We start from the raw sequence: 15,365 nt of genomic DNA on the forward strand, positions 1-15,365 counted from the left end.
GAACGCAAGAGGAGAGTTTTAAAAACGTTTGAATGAGAGGTAAAGATATCAACAGAGGGGTGAATTACGTTTGTCATTTGTTGAATACGTACGATCGGATTTGCAGGCATATGGTGGGTTAAGTACAATATATTCGTGTGTCGGGTTACATTGACAGGTACGGCGATATGAAGCTGATGTAATAGAGATGGTGTATCGAGAAAACTGTGTAAGATCTTATAACAGAGCATAATATCATGAAAACGGCGTCGCGTTGAGAGTGGTTGGAGGTTAAGAAATGACATTATCTCAGTATACACATACATTCTAAAGTGAGGGCTTTTTCTTAAGAATACGCTATGTACAATGTGTAGAAATTTCTTCTGGACAGATTCAATCCGTGACGAGTCAGTGCAGGAAAGAGAGTTCCACACTGGAGACGCGTATTCCAGTCGCGGTAAAATTAAGGAACGATACAGGTGAAGAAATACAGAGTGTGTGGAAAAGATTTTGCATGTATATGTGAGCAAGCCAAGAATTTTGAGAGCTGAAGACCGAACGTAAGAGACATGATCATGAAAACGCAGCTGGGAGTCGAAAACGACCCCCAAATCCTTCAGTACATCGACACGCTTGATGGCATCGGAACACATGTATGTATTGCATATTATGTTAGTTTTTCTTGAGTAAGTCACATGTTTCGTCTTCAATGCATTGATAGTCATCCCATTTTTAGAGCACCAATCAATTACAGAAGAAACGTCAGTTTGTAGCTTATGAACGTCATTTGGGTCGTGAATAACTTCACGAATATTTTCACGTCATCGGCGTATTGAAGAACATGAGAATGACGAATATGCCCAGCTAAGTCATTAATAAAGACATTGAAAAGGAGCGGCCCCAAAATTGAGCCTTGAGGAACACCTGAAGGAGGAAAGTAAGGAGAAGAAAAGGCACCGTGCACTTTTACGATACAGCATCTGCTACTCAGAAACGAAAGGAAGAAAGCAATGAGGGCGTTTCCGAGACCAGTCATATGAAGTTTGTGAAGTAAAATACTATGGTCCATCATGTCAAATGCTTTTGAAATGTCGAAATAAATTGAATCTACTTGTCCTCGTGCTGAGACACAAGGAGCCACAACGGACATAAACGATACAAGATTGGTGACAGTGGATCTGCCTGGCATGAAACCATGCTGTTGCTCACATATCTGCGACTTGAGAAAAGAAAACGTGCGATCATAGATTACCTGCTCAAACACCTTTGAAAACGCGCACAGTAGACTGACAGGACGATAGTTTGACACATTTAAAGGATCGCCGGACTTGTGGACTGGTACGACAACCGAAGTTTTCCAACAGGTGGGGAACACAGAGTCACGTAGAGACAGGTTGAATACATGAAGGAGGACGGGTGCAAAGAGGTCAGCGTAGGCTTTAACAAATACTGCAGGAATTTTGTCGACCCCTGGGGTCAAAGTAGGTTTTAGCTTCCGAATAGCTGCGATGACCTCCTCGTGGGACACTGCTATACAAGGAAGGTGATAAGATGCGTTCGACACGGAGCTCGACTTCGCAATTGGCTGTGCATTACCGCGTTTATATATTGAAGAAAAATGTGTAGCGAAGAGCTGAGACATCGAGGTTGGGTTTGAAGATACCCCACCGTTAGTGTTCAAAGCGCATAGACTGTTTTCGTTTTTGGAAAGACGCATGTGTTTCCAAAATTGTTTAGGATTACTCTTGAGATCCATTTCAATGGATTTGATGCGATTGGCATAGTCACGTGATTGTGCCTGCTTAAAGAGTGTCCGGTAGTGAGCAAATAGTATGTAGTGTGTTGTGGAGTTATGCTTTTTGAATTGCCGGTGGTGGAATTTTTTCTTCTTTAGGTAAGATCTGGTCTCCTTCGAGAACCAAGTAGGGTATCTATGAACATTATGTATGGTCCGAGTGGGGACAAAGGAACTTATGCCTGAATGAACAATATCTGTAAATAAAACAGCAGCACTGTTGGCATCAGTGGCATTGAATACGGGTTCAAAATTAGCTGCTGCGAGATGATGATATAGACCAACGTAATCACCTCGACGAAGATCGAAAATATCGGATGCAACATGATGAGTACGGAAAGAAGTAGGCACGGACACTGCAAAAGGGGGGTGATATTTGTCTGGCGGAATCAACGGGGAAGCAGGCCTAACAGACGTAAAATTGGCCGAGCGGACGAAACAAAGATCAAGGAATTGTCCCCTATGGTTGGGGACAGTGTTAACTTGGGAGAGTGACAAGAAATCGGCAAAGTCACGAAGACAGTTTACACCGTTTAAACCGTAAGACGGTTGAGGAACGGCAGGGGAAAGTTGTTGAGCTTCGAAATGAGGTAGATTGAAATCACCTAACATGAAGATGTCACAGTGTCTATCAAGTAATGGCTCCAGGGACAGAAGGTACTGTGAGAGTTCTGACGGATTAAACAATGGTGGGAAGTAGTGGACACCCACAAGTAAGTTGGGGTCATTGAGGCGATGAATTTCTATCCATACCGACTCAGGGTATTGCTCCAAGTCGCGGCGACGTATAACTTTTATGGCATTAGACACTGCAATTAGGCACCCACCGCCACGTGCAGTAGCTTTCCCAGGAACAACGCGATCTGAACGGTACACACTATAGCAATCGGGAAAATAGGCGCTGTTCGGGATAGAGTCATTTAGCCAGGTTTCAGAAAGACAGATGATGTCGTATTCGCACTCACACACAGCTGAGAAAAAGCTCGAACTCTTCGTACGCAAACCACGCACGTTTTGGTAGTAGAGACTTGCCCACTCATTCTTGACTGCCATCCGTGGGAGCATGTTGGTCGGGACTGTAGATCATGCTGCTGTGGAGCCGACCCCTGAACTGCTTGACTAAGCAGCCAGAGGGCCACACCGCAGGATCGTGAAGGAGGTCAAAGGCAGCGTCGTCAGTTGAAATGTGGAACGAGGCATAGGTTTCGTAACGTGATTTTAACTTTGTGCATTTGATAGACGAGGAGTCAGTTTTCTTTGCGACGAATGCAGTGATGTCGTCCACGGTTGTCGCGGGAAGGAGCTTGGTGACGAATAGTGCCTTGTTGGCGCGGCGCGGTTCCACGGCACTTAGGCCTTCGGAAATCGACGTGCCGAAGAAAGCTCTGGGCTGAGGTGCACGTACGTTGGGTATTTCAATCGGCGACATCTCACCGTTAGAAAGATTTGGTGAAGATGTGTTGCCTACAGGTATTTTAGCGACCTGTGCCGCGAACGTGACTCCCGGCATTCGAGTCAAATCCTTAGATGGGGCCGAAGTAGGTAGGGAGGGAGGTTGCGACGCCGCCACATTTGCACGAACATTCGGAGTGACGGCTGCATCCCTACGAAGAGAAGCTTTACGCAGTTCAGCTCGCAGGGAGTTGATCTGAATCACCATAGCTGAAGAAGATTCGTGAAACTCCTTTTTGAGTTGGGCGTTATCACGGCGGAGCGCGGCCACCTCGTCGGTCAGGAAGGAAATCCCCTGAAGGGCAGCTTGAAGTAGGGAAGCGAGGTCAAGGCCATCCGGTTGGGGCAGGGAGAATCCCGGTGGGGAAGCCGGAGACGATGGCAGGTTGGTCTCGTTAGGCTTAGTGGTCACCGAAGGCGATGGCACAGAGTCACAGAGCGGGCATAAAAAACGACTTACGACGTCCGGAATTTTGGCATCCTCGGAGGTAAGGCTCATGCATTTAGCATGCACCCGTTTGTCGCACTTTGTACACTTCAGAGTAGATTGTTTACCGTAAAACGGCAGAGCGCAGATGACACACGTGTCGGCACTGGGCGCAATAATAATAATAATAATAATAATAATATAATTTAATAAGCCATGGCACCGTGTCCCGCGTGTTTCGAATTTTCCAAAGGGACTTTAAACTCCTGTCTTCACATAACTGCTATCATTTGAAACCGTTCTGAGCGCTTGCGTTCATAATAGTGTTGTAATCGCTGAATGTAGATTGTCGAGCAACCATATGTGCTCACATTTTTTTGCGGGATGACACACATGCATTGCAAGTGCTGGGAGCCCGTGAGGAACAGAATGCTTTAGAATACTTTTGCGTCTTTATAAGAGGTATATTTGTCCACGGTGACGGTACATATCGAAGCATATTTACAGTACACGGAATAACAAGAACTTGACAGCGAAGAAGACGAAGGTAAGAAGGTAACGTAAGTTATGCAGAGCATTCCGGGTGGATGAGAGTGCTCGTGTCATGAACTGCTTTAGGCCGTTGTGGAAGCCACTTTCCTTAATGTTACTTTTGATGTCAGGTTCTTATCAGATTTTCTTTCAAATGTGGGCAACATTGCTGCGTGTTGTGATTAAGCCACCTTTGCTGTGAAGTACTTGAGGCAGATTCTGCATAGCTGGCCCATTTCTGTTACGCCTTCGGCTTGATCGGCTGCAAACACAGTCTTTATGGCAGCTACGCCGATCTCCGAAGCAAAGCAAAATTCTTTGTCTATAGCACTTTTTTCTTGTGTATGAGGCGGCAGTCAGCGAGATCCACACGATCAGCACTGTACAACGAAGAGGCCACTGAGGTAGGTGTGATACCAGGACGACACACTACAGCAATGCAGATGTCGTCGCACATTCTGTATAAGGGCACTCCGTGCACTTCTCTGGTCGAGAAGTGAGTGAAGCGTCTTCTGTGTGTAGCGAAACTTTGCGCAAGGTGTCTTCAGGCAGCAAATGCGATGCGGACCTTCCCATGGTCGCAGCATGTCGAACCGAGTAACATATTGGACAGCGGCGCCAGTCGGGCTGTTTCGGCAAGGTTCACAAAAAGCATCGTGAATTAGCCTTGAGTGTGTGCGTATGACACTACACAACAACATTTTCCTCAGTGCAATTTCCCCCGTCCGAGGTCATGGGGCCGTAGGAAAGGAAATATTTCAAAGAATACTGGAAGTCACTGCGTCCCTCCTGCCATAATACGTACAGTAAATATGCTTGTTGAGTATAACCCTGAACATATATACCTCTTACAAAGATGTAAAATCATTCTGTTCTTCCCAGGGTCCCAGCACTTGCAATGCATGTGTGACATCCCGGAAAAAATGCGAGCACATCTGGTTGCTCCACAATCTAGATCCAGCGATTACACCATTGTATGAACGCAAACGCTCGGAACCTTGAAAAGGAAATCTTGAAACCTCGGAATGGTTTCAAATGATAGCAATTACTTGTGAAGACAGAAGTTGAAAGTCCCTTTGGAAAATTCGATTTTGCAACACGCGGGACACTGTTCCTCCACTTGAATGCGCTCCGCGTATAGGGCTGGCAAAAAATTCACAGTGCGCCTACCTATCAAGTCCGAATTTTGATTTTGCTTCTGTGCATAGTCTAAGGAACCACCTACAACATATAAAATTTTCGAGGCAAATTTTTGGTGTTTTTTTTTAAATAAAGGCTTCCGAAATTCGTCATTTTTCGGTGGTATGGTGCTACTAAAAGGGGTATCACTTACGTTCCTTACAGAGTAGAGCAACAAATTAAACATCATTAGATAGCCCTATGAATGAAAAATCAAACGGCATAAGGCTCAGTCTTATCCGTTTTGTACATCGTCCGCAAAGCTGCAGTGAATATCGTGTTTTTCGGCACTTTGAGTCAACTTTGATATTTTTTCGCAGACAAACAAAAACTGGTACAGCACTGCCAACGAAGGATCCTATTGTGCCCTAAGTGGTCTAAAGCCAGATCAAGAAATTACTATAATGCGAGAAGAAATAGCCTTGTAGGGAGCGCTCAAACCTGCGCTCGACGACATCGTCTTCTGAGAGGCAGTTTTTTCCTCCTCTCCTATTTCCCGTACCGCGCAGCGCAGAGAATTCGGAAAGCGTTTGGAAACTCGCCGATGGCTTCAACATATATTTTTTCCCGTTCATTCTAGATATCAAGTGTACCGGATTGTTTGATTTGAGATGGATCTAGCCAGGGGGCTGGGTGCATTCTTTTCGATAAAATGAAAGAGTGACCCCTAACTATTAAAAAATGCGAGGGAAATGTAGAAATGTGCACGGCACTTGTTGAGGCCACCCAAACAGATGTTAATTAAAGTCAGGAATTTGCCAAGGAAAGTACCTTTTGCGCAACTAGAAAGCCCATGGCCACAACACACATTATCAGTCACAAAAAATTGAGTCTTCGAAAATACGTACAGCCGTCAGAAAAACCGGTGTTCCAGTATGGAGAGGAGGAAAGGAAAACACAGAACATCTGGTGTCGGCGGTTATGAGTAACTGATGGCTGCGAAGAGATAAGCCAGTTTTCCTTTCCTTTTTCTTTTTTTCTCTACAGTGTGTACACATTGCGCCAACCATTGCCGCGAATGATATGGTTATCGCATCTGATTAGAGAAGAGGTGGGCGTACGCCATTTTGTGACAATTTGGATATATGAAAACTGCCGCGAAAAGCGCACGCCCCCGCTCTCTTCGAATCAGAAGCCATAACCCTATTATTCTTGGCTATGGTTGGACCACAGTGTGCTATGCGGTGAAGTTCTGTTTTTAGAGTGTAGCAGGCCTTGTTGATAGTACCGGTATACTCATGAAATGCGAAATGTGTCGAATACTTGGGGAATTACGATTGTAGTAATATGTTGTGGCCATCAACCTTCTAATTAATGTGAAATTATTATTATTATTAGCTTAATTAATGGTACACTCGTAACTTCTACAATAGTAACTGCTTGTCTGTGTTGCAAAAACCATTTTTATCTGACGTAGATTTTCTAGCAACCAGGGGCCACTACCTCTTGCAACCCCCTGTATACTTGTATACGATAGACGGTAGACGATATCCTTACTTGTTAGGCACGGGGGTGAAGTGTTGTTATGTGCCGGTGCTAAATAAAGAGAGGATTTTAAGAAGTAGCACAGACGTGAAGAAACATGCACAAATGTATTCACACAGCAATAGTCAAGAAGCATCTACGGTTCATGCATAAGCCATCGCGATGTCGCCTACACGTCTTTCCCTGTTCTCTTAGCCAAAGCTACATCTATCAGAATGTAAATTGCCAGACTGTACCTGTGGATGAGAGGGATATGAGAGGGATAGCAATGAAGAGATGGCAATATGAGAGGGACGGCGATGTGACGTCACACGCGTACGCATAATATAACACAGCACGTGCATAGGTGAGGATGGCAGTTGAAATCGTGTGTGACGCACAAGGTAACATAGCAGCGTTTGCAGTGGCAGCGTACAATCTTATGCGTAGTATATAGTGTGGATATAGGTAGTGACTGAGCCACCGAGGTCGGTTGTCCAGATTCATCTTAGCCAACAAAGTGACAAAGTTCAGTCAAAAATTCAGACAAAAATTCAGTGACAAAGTACAGCTCCCGTCAACCTTAATAAGATCCATCCTGGGGTTACTGGGGGAACGGAATAATTTTGCTCAATGAAGATTTCATCATGACCACAAGGGTTGCTGTAATCACTCTCGGGAACGAGACCAGCCTTATTGTTAAGGTTGACGAGAGCTGTACTAGGGTCCCCTGCGCTGTCCCTGTTATTGCGTATTCAATACAAGAAGGCATACTTCTCTCCGGAGCACGCTGCTTTTATGATAACATTTGCAAATAAAGGTAACACAAATTCCGATAAACAACGCGCGACGCTAAAAACGAGGAATTTTCGGGCAGACACTGGACACGCTTTCAATTTGTAGGGGAGTGAAGGGGAGATTTTCGGTGCGCAGTAACTTCCGAACGCGCATGGGTAGTACAGCACGGGGGACCCTGCTCCCTGGATTCAGCAGGCCAATTGCGGCATGATCATAATCGTCATCCTCCTCTGTCTCTTATCCTGGTCCATCTCATTGCTCATACCTGTAGATAGCATTTAACTACCACACACACTCTCTCTCACATCATCTCTCCCATAATAATCTCTCACACACTCACCGTAGTTTTTGCGCTCTATGGCCTTTGTTGCCTTTGTGCCATTAAACCCATAATCTCTCTCTCTCAAAATAGGATCGTCTCGGAGTCTGAGGGGTGGTTGCAGTTATCGAGTCTGGGCCTTTGTTATGGAAGGTCCTTCGGGCAGTATACAACTGGAAGGCTTTATGGATTTACATATTCTCGTTCGCACTAAATGGCGGATGGATCTTTATAAGCAGTCGTTATATGGACGTTATTATCATTATGAGCCCTTATGACAGGCTTCTGCTATGGCTACATGGCTGGCAGTTGCACAGAATATAATACAGTCAGCAAGCATATCACGTGATGTGTCACAAAGAAAATAATGCGTCTGCTCCCTATTGTTCTGATATCATGATTGTGCTATTGCTATTCCATTCCATTCTATTACTATCCCATGCTGCAATATGGTGAACGGCGTGCTGATAGACTATCATTCGTAACCAATTGTTGCTGGCCAAGATGAATCTGGACAAACGACCTCGGTGGCTCAGTCACTAAATAAGCTTCACTTCAGATTATCGACACTGAGTTCCAAAAGCGAGCATGCGCCATCTTGTTTCCGCGCCACGGTATCCATGCGCATTTTAGCGGGCGATGCTATCTATCATGCGCGGGTGACAGCCTTGTGCACGCTACCCACAAAATGTAATTGATTACCGTTACTTCTGTGGAAAAAAGTAATTGAATACTGTTCAATTACTCGACTTGAAATGTGATTGAGTAACGAGTAGAAAAGAAACGCGTTAGTCCAGTCGTTACTCTGCATTCACGCAAATTATAACCGTCTTTGCGTGCCTCAGGAAAAACAGAAACAAAAAGGTGAACTAAAATGAACAAAAAACATGAATCTGCTGTATTAAGTTTGTGAGCATGACTTATTCATAACGCGAAACCTACAGGGTGTTCATTTTAAGGGGCTACAGGTTTATGAAAATATCCACAGCGGACTACAGGACGACCACCAGCTAAAAATAAACTCTGGAGGGCAATCCTCGCCCCAAATTTTTTAACTGAAGAGTTAGTGAGTCATGTTTCATTGAATCATGATGTTGCATATATACGCTCTTCTGAAGTTTTGGCGCTCTATGGCCTTTGTTGCCTTTGTGCCATTAAACCCAAAATCTCTCTCTCTCGCTCTATAAAGGATATCGATGTGCCTGGCCATAGAAGTTCAAAAATGGCATCTGTGTATCGTTCGTAGCTTTCAATGTAAACACCCCTTGTTGCATACTTACGGAAGGCCGGCACAATGCCATATAAAATTAAGAAGCTTCCTGGAATCGTAAAGGCAATAATATTAATTCGTGGAATAAAAAAAAATATTCTAGATACCATACACAGCGGCTCGGGATCGCAGCGTCCGCGTTGAACTTGTTCTGAACGGTGCAACGGACCATGAAGAAGACAGAGAGGCATGGGCACAGAAGCCGACAGGTCCGTTAGGTCCTCAGACTCAGCAAGAAATTGATTGCCCCATCTCAATTTAAAAGCTAAACATATGTCCGTAGGCGTGCGTGAGGGATAAAAGACTCATTGCTAACTACACTTTCCCATGTAAAAATAAAACGTTGAAATATAAATCTCTTCAAGATCAGCTTTCAAAATAAACTCTTCCATATAAATCATGAGAATATCCAGGCTGTCGAATAAACGCTTCAAAATAAATCCCGTCCCTGATTGGTGGACGTCCGATGGCTTTACGTCCGCCGCGGAAACTAGTGCGCTTATCGCGCTTGGGGCTAGCCAGGTAGATGGCTAGCCAGTATGGCAGCTAGATGAATATTGTCTGGTGTGAGGGGCGGCGCAGCCGAGGCGGCCCGTTCGCGGAAGACGCCGTCAGGTGGCGCGCCAACACGGATGTATGCGAAGATTCTCCCGAACGCTCCCGAAGCGCGTCTGCTGAACGGGCCGTTTTCGCCCATGTTGAGTTTTGCGGAGGAGGTTAACGGTGGGGGATAAATACCAATGGAAAACAAAACAGTATTGGTAGTAGCTTAAAACACACGAAGACCGCGTATTCAAGCACGCAAAGGAACAGGTATCCAGCTTTGTATGTCTCATGCGTAGCTTGGACGTCACAAAGCTGATGGCAACCCTCCTTTCCAAGTTTCTTTTATCAGGTTACTTTTCTTTGTTCATTCTTACTTTTTTTTATTTTGAATGTCACAGCAACGAGGCTGGTTAATCTTTCTTTTTGTTCCTCGATGTATAAAGTTTCCCATCAGTCAATGAAGACACGATCATCTCCCAATTTCAACCCCACAATGTCAAAACAATATTTATTATACACAGCAATAGCAACAACCTGTTTCGTCCCCTCATCGTGATATACAGGGTGTTTCAAAAAACGTGTCATTCGGACTTTATAAAAAAACGGGGCGATGGAAAAATACGGGGTAAACGGCATTTGTGTGGCAACTGAATTTGCCATCTTGCAAAAATATTTTCATTTGATTTTAATTAAAATAAATTTAATTTCTTTAATTGAACTTCAAAATTTCCCCAGTCAACCTAACGTTTTTTTTACAAAATTAGAGAGCCTGTAGCGAACTTAGTCAGATCCACCAAGAAATCCGCTCGATATTGCAAATGGAACTGCCCAAAAAAAGTCCCGAAATTGAAGCTTCAAAGTTTCGGGTATACGTCCCTGCTGATTTTAAGGCTGCCCTCCTCCAATCCAGGGTTTCAGGTTCATCATGCTCTTTCCATGGTACACATGGTCTTCTTCCCTTATCAACTTGATATTTCATTTTTCACTTTTTTAATACTTTTGTTACACGTTTCTATAGTACTTTTCTTATGTGCTTCTCTTCACTCCGTTATGTAATACCCCCTGGGGGTCTTTAACTTACTTAAATAAATAAATAAAAAATAAATAATCCTCTGCTATAACAGGCTAGGAAATTTCAAGGGGGAAAAAGTACAGGCCAACGGAGGTTATATATTTCTGGGCATTCCATGGTGCTTTTTGAAATACAACATGTTTAAAAAAGAATACGAAGAAAATAAAAAAGGACGAAGCACAATGCAAGCCATGATTTTTATGTGATATATTTATTTCACTGTGATCTGCAGCAATCTAATCCATCTGACCAATTAAAAACGTAAAATGTAAAAAGTAAAGCATGGGTGTCTTTCAGAGTGTTCATCATGTAATGCAATCACACACTGTGATAAAAAATGATTATTAATCGCCAATGAACAAAACAATATAAAAAAGCATAGAACCCTGCATTGGAAGAACTGAAATGACAATTGACCAAGTCATTGTGCTGCCGGTTGCAGTGTTATAATGTGGAATGTCTGTGCATTCCATTCGTTTTACATAATCATAGAAGTGTTGATACCTTTTCAAGCCTCAAGTTCCAAGCCTCTCAACAATAAAATTGCTTCAACAAATATGCTCTTTAACAGCACAAAAATCCTTTTTGGTAAAATGTCAGACGCACTCTTGGTACAGCATCCCACTAAAAGCAGTGATGGGCATTTGATGAGCATTTTTGATACTCTTTTGTGACTTTTTGTCTGGAGCCCAAGTTTGTGTACTTGAGTACTTGATGGGAAAATATTTGGAAAAAAGTACTTTAAGTACGGTACAAAGTACGCGGTTTCAAATGTACTTGAAGTAAAATACAAGAACACAGAAATGTACTTAAAGTTCTACTTGAGTACTTGGTACATCAAGTACTGCCCATCACTGCCCCTAGTACATGCCAATACTTCTAGTAGGCTGTCTGCATGCCCTTTATGATATGAAAACAGCATTGTGAACGTATCTTCAAGTTTGGAGACAAGCTTGAAGAGTGTTTCTGAACAGTAGCGTTGGCTAGGAGCGTGCTATGAGGTGAAGTTCATTTTTAAGAGTGTGAGGTGTGCAGGGTAGAGTGCCGCAAATCACATTTCGAAATTCAGAGCCCGAACCAATTAGTCACGAAAATGTAAGGTAGTCTTTTCTCATTCAGCAGTTTTTAAAATACATTAAATAATCATGCCTCTCTGCACAGTCTCCGGCTTGTTGCCAAAATGACATCCGATTTCGCAGCAAACACGCTCTGCGCCAACCACTATGCCGATTGGATACAATTATCGCTTCTGATTTGAGGAGATAGAGGGTCGCATACGGCTTTCTATGGCTACTGAAATTGCCGCATTGAGGCGTACGCCTCCCATTTTCAACAAATCAGAAAGTGAAAGATATCATTCTGCATAGCGGCTGGTTCCGAGCGGCCTTCGGCGCGGAAGTAACAACGTAACAACGGAAGTTGTGACCGGGCTTGTTTATGTCATGAGTGATCATTTGTCAGAGTGCCCTGCTCAACTGACGTTATGTGTGAACCTGACCGGTGACAACATGTTCTCTGACTAAGTCAATACTCACCAAGAGCTAGTGCCGCGGCGAGCGCGACGAGGCACCACATTGTGCTGAAATGAACTGTGAGTCAGTGCGTATAATGACGAAGAACGAACTGACAACTTCATTGCATCAGACGGCGAAGGACAACGGTTGCACTGAATAATAGGGCTATCGCTTCTGATTTCTAGAAAACGCAACTTGTGCTGCGAAGCGAAAGTCATAAAAAGGCGCACATTTTTACACTACACTTTTCAGCAAATAAGAACGATCTGGTTTGGGACACCAATCGCAATAGAATCGTTCTTACCGACGCTTTTTGCGGTTGGTAACCACGCTCTTCGGGGCTGCATGGTTCGAACGGAGTTAATGCCTCTCACGCATAAGCCTGCTGGGAGACAAGAAGCAATCCTGTATACTTACGGTCTGTCTCAGTCCCGCTATCTTGGGTAACTGAAACACAAAGGGTCGGTCAAGGGTCAATGTGCCATTGAACATGGCGAATTTGTTGCTTAACTGCAGCTCACTTAGCCAAACGTGCAAACTCATTGGAAACTGGGCATGCATGGCACCACTATCCGGAATGAATCTACCTGGTTCTACCCTCTACCTGGTTCGGTTCAACCTTAAGGCTAACCTCCATGAAGCGAATTCACACGGCAGACTGCCACGCGCGTTCTGCCTCTCGTTGCTAGTCTGCACCAGCTCCATGGGGCGAAACGCTGGCAGACTGCGTCGGAAGGTCTGTCTCTGATGTCACTGAAGCCAGGGGACATCATGAGGAAAACTTACACACACTGTCTTGACGTAACAGTGAAACAAAAGGTAACATGACGTTTCGATTCCTGTTCGGGCATCATCATCAGAATGAAACAAGAAACAGAACGCCATCAGAGCTCTACTTATAGCTTATTCATGACCTTGTAGCAATCAGGTAGTGGCCCTTTGTGACTGTTACATGCGTTATCATCACGGTCAATGTGCCAAGATTCCAAAAATTTGCCACGGGAGTGAAAGAACATCAGCAACAGATATCAAAACCACCGACAGTGAATCACCGCACAGAACTTGTCGAGCACGTGCTAAAAACAGGTCATTCTTTTGACTTTCACAATGCAAAGACCGTGGCACACGAGCACAGATGGGGGTAAGAAAATTTTTGGAATCTTGGCACATTCACCGTGATGATAACGCATGTAACAATCACAAAGGGCCACTACCTGATTGCTACAAGGTCATGACTAAGCTATAAGTAGAACTCGGATGGCGTGCTGTTTCTTGTTTCATTTTGATGATACCCGAACAGGCATCGAAACGTCATATTACATTTTGTTTCATTGTTACATCGAGCCAGCGTGCGTAAGTTTCGCTCTGATGTCACTGTTTATTGAACACTAAAACATGTTTCTTGGCAGATAATGCATGGCGTTCTAGCGTTGCAGTAGGCGAGACAGCGAGCAGACGACAACACAACATAGCAACAAGCAGGAAAAGATCCACGAGAGCAGACAAGGCAGCGTAGCCGGAGCAGATTCGTAGCGGCGTCGTGTTGAGCCTGAATCGCGGCCACTGGGCGAAAATATCTGGCATGGCCTCGAGCAGGGCATCCGACGCTGAGCGAAGTTTGCAGCTTTCTCGATCCATGGAGGTTGACCTTTACACGTAGTACGCCGTACTTCCGTTTTCGCACGATATTCGTCTGGATGCATCGTACGTCGCAATGTGAATACGATTTCCCCCTGCTCTGAGATGAAGCAACTCAGTATATACTTACAGTTGACCGTTTCTGTCGACCTCGACCGGGACTGTACTGAAAGACAAGAACCAAAGGATCGGTAAGGGCACGTTCAACCACTTGGGGCTTCATTTCTCCTCAAACCTCTCTTGGTCAGATCATATTCATACCATTGTTCGCGATGCAAATCGCAAACTTGGTTTCATCCGTCGCCACCTTAAACTTGCCCTACCTGAGGTGAAACGTCTTGCATACCAAACGCGAGTCAGGCCGAAGTTGGAATATGCATCTAGCATCTGAGATCCTTACCAGTCAACACTTGTGGACCTCCTTGAATCCCTTACAGAATCGGGCAGCTCGCTTTATCAGACTATTCTTTTCCGTCCAGTATTACATCTTTAAAGGCCTCTATCAATCTTCCTCCTCTTGCACACCGTAGAAAATACTATTGTCTGTGTTTATTCCATAAATTCTACTACACCACAACCATCCGACCAGGGGACATCACTATGGCCCGCTACACCACCTCTAGGATCCATCATGCCCATAAAATCGACCCCATTCCCTGTCGTACATCTCATTTCCAATTTTCTTTCTTCCCCAAAACCATCAGTGCTTGGAACGACCTTCCACAGTCTATCGTAGCTAACTCAGACTTTTCAGCTTTTCGCAGCCAGCTAGCTGCCAGTTTTGGTGTCTAATTTCCCCATCTTCGCATATGTTTTCTTATCGTTTTCACATAAGTGTTTTTTTTTGTCAATTGTTCAATTGCTTCTGTTCTGTATTATATACTGGCTGATGTAACCTCCCCCTCACACAACGCCCCTCGAGGGCACGTGAGGTATTGTCATAAAAAAAATAAATGAACCAGAATTTGGCGTCTCATTTGACGTAGATGTTATCAATATAGCCCTGTCACACGGCAAATTGAATGCCATTCGTTTGTATCACATCAAGCTACACGGAGAAATAGAATGACATTCGCAAATGGCGTCACTATCGATTAGGTACCAGGGATTGTGAAGCTCGATAGAAGTGCGTTTCTAACGAAGCGGTAGATTATACAGAGTGCCCAGCTAAGTGCGAACATATTTTTTTACGAATGCATGTATCACTTTTTCGGAGATGAAATCAATTGCAATATAGCATATGCTGAAGGGCACTCCCTAGGAGGGCATTAGCAGACTGCTAAGGAAGTTGTTTCAATGAGAACACCTCGGTCACCTGATCCCGGAGCCGTTTTCAGAACAAAAATCTGATGGATAGATCGCCCGCAAAAAAATTCGTGAA

The 15,365-nt window shown here is 44.3% G+C and overlaps 1 protein-coding gene across 1 annotated transcript in view; it reads right to left on the bottom strand.

Annotated features, from left to right (window-relative positions):
• The window catches only part of LOC135392248 (uncharacterized), a 76,423-nt gene that overhangs the window by 14,124 nt on the left and 46,934 nt on the right, over positions 1–15,365 (bottom strand). The window contains exons 5-10 of the mRNA XM_064622967.1: positions 14,115–14,150; positions 12,764–12,793; positions 12,651–12,687; positions 12,368–12,411; positions 9,225–9,263; positions 6,861–6,899 (exon numbers count right to left, since the gene is read on the bottom strand). Coding sequence (XP_064479037.1) covers positions 6,861–6,899; positions 9,225–9,263; positions 12,368–12,411; positions 12,651–12,687; positions 12,764–12,793; positions 14,115–14,150 — 225 coding nt within the window. The remainder of the gene's footprint in view (positions 1–6,860; positions 6,900–9,224; positions 9,264–12,367; positions 12,412–12,650; positions 12,688–12,763; positions 12,794–14,114; positions 14,151–15,365) is intronic.

The sequence above is a fragment of the Ornithodoros turicata genome, chromosome 4 (assembly GCF_037126465.1).
Source record: "Ornithodoros turicata isolate Travis chromosome 4, ASM3712646v1, whole genome shotgun sequence".
Taxonomy (NCBI): Eukaryota; Metazoa; Arthropoda; class Arachnida; order Ixodida; family Argasidae; genus Ornithodoros; species Ornithodoros turicata.